The sequence below is a fragment of the Vicia villosa genome, linkage group LG6 (assembly GCF_029867415.1).
Source record: "Vicia villosa cultivar HV-30 ecotype Madison, WI linkage group LG6, Vvil1.0, whole genome shotgun sequence".
Classification (NCBI taxonomy): domain Eukaryota; kingdom Viridiplantae; phylum Streptophyta; class Magnoliopsida; order Fabales; family Fabaceae; genus Vicia; species Vicia villosa.
This window is the reverse complement of record NC_081185.1, coordinates 122,157,007-122,162,856: the sequence shown is the minus strand read 5'-3', so window position 1 is coordinate 122,162,856 and position 5,850 is coordinate 122,157,007. Positions and strand designations below refer to the sequence as shown.

Here is a 5,850-nt window from a genome sequence, read left to right as displayed (position 1 = left end):
AAGACTATTTATAAATTCAATGACTTACAACACATTCAATATTTACTTCACATTATGCGGTGCATGCAGGGATAACTCCAGAAATAATTTTAGAATGATTATTTCTCTCTTATATTAATTGCTGCTCTGACACTCACTTCACCTTAAGTTACACTCGTTTCCTACTTTGATTCCTCTGCAACTTCACAATTAATACATACTAGTACTATACTACAACTTTAAGTTTGAGTTTTTTTCTTCATAACAATTAACAACAAGACTCACATGCAACCAACTAAAAATGGTGCAACATAGAAATCAGCTAACAACTAATTAATACTATTTTGATGTATAATTATTAATTAAAGAACGTGAGAAATAAAATACCAAAAAGTCTATATTTAATAGGAGGCAAGTCATTATCTTTTTTTTTGACAGTCAACAAACTCTTGCATTAGATTAAAATAGAAGAGTACAAACAGACATAAATAAAATGTGTTTGGACATTTCCAATCCACAAATTAACAAGATCACTATTAAAATAATCCTTCCAACTAAGAACATCAACATTCTTTGAGAAAATAAAATCCAAAAGAGTGTTACCAATCCACTTCTCCAATCCAAGCAACCAAACAGAAATCATCCACATGAGACAAGTGAGTTTTAGAACCAAAATCTTTATATCTATCCAGTTACGGATCATTTCTTTGACTATCTCACGCACAGTTCGATTATAGAGGTTCTCAAGAAAGATTAAACTCACAAGTTGTGGGGAAATCATTTGTTGACTAGAAAGAGTATGTAGATTTGCAGCAACCCGTGTTATATTCTGGAGGCAAGTCATTATCAAACCATCATTAAGAAATTAAGAAATATAAATTCTTTCTTCATAAGTTAGTTGTGTGTTGTACTAGCATTTTGTTTGCAATTAAAACCATACACCAAACTCAACATTTTTTACTAAAATAAAATTTTATTACATATAAGAAACTTCATACAAAACGACATAAACTAGGTACAACTATTGGAGAATGGAGCATGTTTGATAAGATACATGTGAAAGTGAGAAATTCATAAGAGAAAATTCATGTGGTGCATTTATAAGCTATTAAAACTGTGAGTCCCAAATTGGCAAAGAAAGCCAAATATGAAATCAAAAGTGAAACCAAATTGATTCTGCAGAACTTTTTCACATTGTCACATATTGGAATCCAACCCACATGGTCATCTCCATACTGTCCCACAAATCCAATGGCTGTGGCTGCTGCACATCCAGCTATCAACAACACCGTCATCACCTGATCATAATTTATGAAGTTTGTTAATTTAGTGATGTTGACACATAAATGTCATTGTTGCCACATATTATAATAAGCTTATGATAAGCAATGACATGTATTATTGTATATCTTATTAATTACCTCAGCACTAGGTTAACTGAAATTGACTGAATATCACTAGTCAATAAATATGTTAGAACATGGTTCTGAAATTCCAATTTCTCAGAAATAAATATGATTTTAATTTTGAGCATACCAAGAAGAAAAATTAAACAATAAAACTTACCAAGTCAAATAAAAACAGGAAGAAGTAGTAGTCTTTTAGTTGATGTGTTTGTTGCCTCCTCCTCAAAAGATTGAATATAAGTAATAGCACAGAAAAGAAACAGACCACACTATTTGCAACAACAAAGAACCTAGTCACAATGAAAAAAACAAGTTTAAAAAAAATACCCTTTTTTTGTTTATGTAAATGAAAATGGAAAATGGGTTGTGGTGAAATTGAGTCTTACTTGAGAGATGAAGAGTAATAAAAGTGAGCTTCAAACTGAAAAGTGTACAGCGTAATGGTTTGGTTGTTGGTGACTGTAACAACAACTGAAACTGCAGTGAGGATAATGACTAAGATTCTGAGGATGTTTTGAGTCATCAAAAAAGTCCTATGATGTTTTTGTAAGGATGAGGTTGTGGTTGATGTGGATGAAGATGAAGATTTGGGTTCCATCCTGAAGGAATCTTTGGAATCAGCCATAGTTTAGAAAAGAGGATAGGAAGAAAATGATACAAAAAAACAAGAAGAAATTGAGACAGAGAGTTATTAACTTTTATAGGAGAAAAGTAAATGAGAAAGACAAAAGAAGAGTGTGAAATGAAATTGATAAATAACTTGCATGCATTTAAGGGAAGAAGTGGGGTAAGCATACATAGGTAGGGTAGGAAAAATTAACAAGAGAACAAAAGGGCTTTGAAAACCATATCATGGTGGAAGGTTCATATGAATTTTGTTAATTTTTGTATTGTTTTAAAAAAATCATGAGGAAATAATTCATTAAAGAATATTAATTGGTAGGGTAATATATTTAAGATAGTTAAGTGGATTCACAATAAACCAAAATATTTTTAATTTCTTTAATGCTAATACTTAACAAAAAAATCTAATCAGCAAGGTGGTTATTTTATCTAACCAACCAAGCAACAACTTTTAAATAGCAAATTTTTTTCGCATAAAGTCCTTTGTTTTTGCCGCATATAAGTCGCCACCACCAGTCAAACCATTAGATGGAGGTATATTTAAGGTTCCTAGACCGTCGTTTTAAGATATTTTTACTGAAGGTCAAAGAGTCACTACTGTGAACGAGAGAGTGGACCTCATTGAAAAGGGACTTCTGAAAGTCTCTGTTGAAGGAGGAAACTGATTGCTACCAAATGTCACGATGAATGATAAATTTTTTAGGAATTGTGCAACCCTTAGAAAGAGACGCTAGTCATTCAACTCCCAAGATGATAGGTTGAAGAAGACGTGGAAACTTACTAGAGGTTTTGAGATCATGAACGTTGACAATGGTTTCTTTATAGCCAAGTGTAAATTGCTTGTTGATAGAGACACAATTGTGTCAGAAGGCCTGTGGATGTTGTTTGACCATTATTTGGCAAAGACTCAATGGACTCTAGACTTAGCATCTCCTATCACAAAGGTGGATAAAACTCTAGTTTAGATTCAATTTTCAGGGCTTAACTTATTGTATTATGATGAAAATGTCCTTCTTGATTTGACATCTGTTGTGGATACTCATGTTAAGAAAGATACTAACACTCTGAATGTAGAGAGGGGAAGGTTTGCGAGAATTTGTATGGAGATTGATCTGACCTTGCCGATTGTCAAAAAAGTCAATGTTAATGACCACCGGTACAACGTGCAATATGAAGGTCTTCACATAATTGGCTCCAATTGTGGTTGTTATGGACATCACATCCATGATTGTAAGAAAACACTATATAATTTGACGCAGCTGGCCGTTCTTATGGTGGCGTAACCAAGAGTTCCAGCGGAAAACAATGATGTCCATGAGCAAAGACTAATGGAACTGCATAAGGAAGTTGGCGATGATAGCACCAAAATTGTAGCAAAAGAGTCTGGAGAAATAAATGCAGTTCATGGTGATTGGCTGATGGTGTAGAGGAAAAAATGCAGTAAAGAGTTATTTATGGTCAACGAAAATCTATCCATTAATGTGCCTAAAGATTTGTGGGGTTCTAAAATCAAGGGGGTTAATGTTTCCTTAAAAGGAATAAGCGCTGACAGCAAAACTGTTGGATCTAATCAACTTGACGCGGATTATAAGAAATATCAATTTGATAAGAGTGGATCCATTCCAGACGTGTGTCATTCAGCACACAGAGGGGTCCCACACGCTAAGGCAGAGTCTGCCATTTTGAAACCGCGTCATGTTATTAGTGGGCATTCACACAAAATTAGGCCAACTTTTAAATCTTGGCCAACATAAAAGGGTGTGCGTAGCACTACTAAATACACCTTCGTTGCTCGCATGATAAATTTTTGTTTGGAGACCATCACACAATATAATATTCCGCATTTTGAACCAACAATAAGTCAGACAGATGCAAAATAACTAATGTGATATAGATGAGGATGCTACTCAAGAAGAGGAAGTTGTTTGTGAAACTCCCATTGAATAGGAGTTGTATATATAAATTTTCTCGTGTCTGGGACTTGCATTGCCACCTCTATCAACTTGAATAAGTATGTTAGGTTTCAAAGAAGTCATTGTGCTCTCTTGGAATATTTGGGAAGCCTTTAAATAATAAGGCTAAAATACTCATGATTAGTTTAATTAGAAAATACTCTCCAACATTTTTAATCATTATGGAAACACACATTGGTTTTCATAAGACCAAATCCTTTTGGGATATAGATAGATATGTAAGTCTTCAATACGTGGATGGGCGTTGTCAATCCAGAGGCATTTGAGTTTTAAAGAAGAATGGTATTAACATTATAATTGTCACGCATGATGTCTTTATGGATACAATTACTATCAAGCTACCACTAGGAACTTTCTCTTGGCATGTAATTGAAATTTATGCTAGTCCTGTGTACACTTCATATCTTGGCATGTGGCTTCACCTCATTGACCGGAAGAACATTTTTTATTATCCTTGTATGTTGATTGAAAACTTTAACGATATCACTCACCTGAGTGAACAAAAAGGAGGTAATTTTAATCACTCTAGTGCATCTTCTTGGTTGAATATCATTGATAAATTGAATTTAGTTGAAGTAGACATATATGATGGAAAATTCACTTGGAATATGCCTTGTACTGGTAATTGAATGGTCTATCACAAGCTGGATAGAGCCCCAATTGACGTTTCTTGGCGCATGGCTTTTCCTAATGCATATGGTCAGGTGTCATGTAAATTAAATTCTGATAACAACCCAATTCTACTCAGGTGTGGGCTCCCCCCTATGACTACATACTGTGTCCTTTTAGGTTTGAGGTAGTTTGAATCACTCACCCAAAATACTCCAGTATAGTCCAGACTGCTTGGGGGAAATTCCTAGATGCCATTGTAACTTGTCTCCAAAATATGCAACACAATTCTATCCTTTTTAATAAGGAAAATTTTGGCAATATCAACCAACAGAAGCACAACATTTTGAAAAGACTCGGGGTTATCCAACTCTCTTTGGAGAGAATAGATTCAGCGAGACTAGTTTATCTCTAATAGGAACTTCAGTAAGAGTATGATGAGATCCTTGTACAAGAGGAGATTCGTTGGTATTAAAAGGCTACAGATAATTGAATCAAAGTAAGAGATCAGAATTCCAAAAAATTTCATTCCAAGAAGGTATTCATGTGAAAGAGAAATAAATCCATAAACTTCATCTACCCAATGGTGTTTAGTTCAATGATGATATTATTCTTAAGGAAGAAGCACTGAATTTTTTTAAAGGTCTTTTCTGCCCTACATCTCCTATAATCCATGCTAGTACGGGTGACTCAACTATGGATATGATCCTTACCGAAGAAGGCCAACAGCCTTTGACTTAACATGCGACGTATCAAGAATTCTCTTGAGTGCTTCCAATTGAGGAACTTTCGGTCTCTCCATGAATCTATTCATAATATCGACACCAAATTCCATATTCGATCGCGTATTGCATAAGTAACACAAGGATCCAATCAGCCTCCTATATCGAGTTAGATTAACATCTTCCTCATCCTCATTCTTCGACAATTGGAGCCTCGGTTCAGCCGGAGTAATGGTAGCATTACAATGCTCCATTTTAAACTTCTTTAAAATATCAAGCGCATACCTTCTTTAGTATATGAACAGTCCCTTCTTGAACTGGTAAACCTCAATACCAAGGAAATATGTCATGAGGCTAAGGTCAGTCATCTCAAACTCCTTCATAAGCTCACTCTTGAACCTAGAAATGCATTCTTCATCGCTGCATGTAATCAAAAAATCGTCTATGCTGAGATAAAGAATTATCCCCTTTCATATGTATCCTTATTCACATACACATCATGTGTTGATACATACTTCTTGAAACCAATATCTTTTA

General features: G+C 34.5%; 1 protein-coding gene across 1 annotated transcript; it reads right to left on the bottom strand.

The window, feature by feature from the left end:
- Positions 1 to 509: 509 nt before the first annotated feature.
- Positions 510 to 2,171, bottom strand: LOC131612244 (CASP-like protein 1F2). Its single transcript, XM_058884057.1, has 3 exons — positions 1,772 to 2,171; positions 1,546 to 1,675; positions 510 to 1,277 (listed from the first exon to the last, which is right to left on the bottom strand). Exons 1-3 carry the CDS (start codon positions 2,008 to 2,010, stop codon positions 1,065 to 1,067), a joined length of 582 nt encoding a protein of 193 aa, XP_058740040.1. The 5' UTR covers positions 2,011 to 2,171; the 3' UTR covers positions 510 to 1,064.
- Positions 2,172 to 5,850: the final 3,679 nt, after the last annotated feature.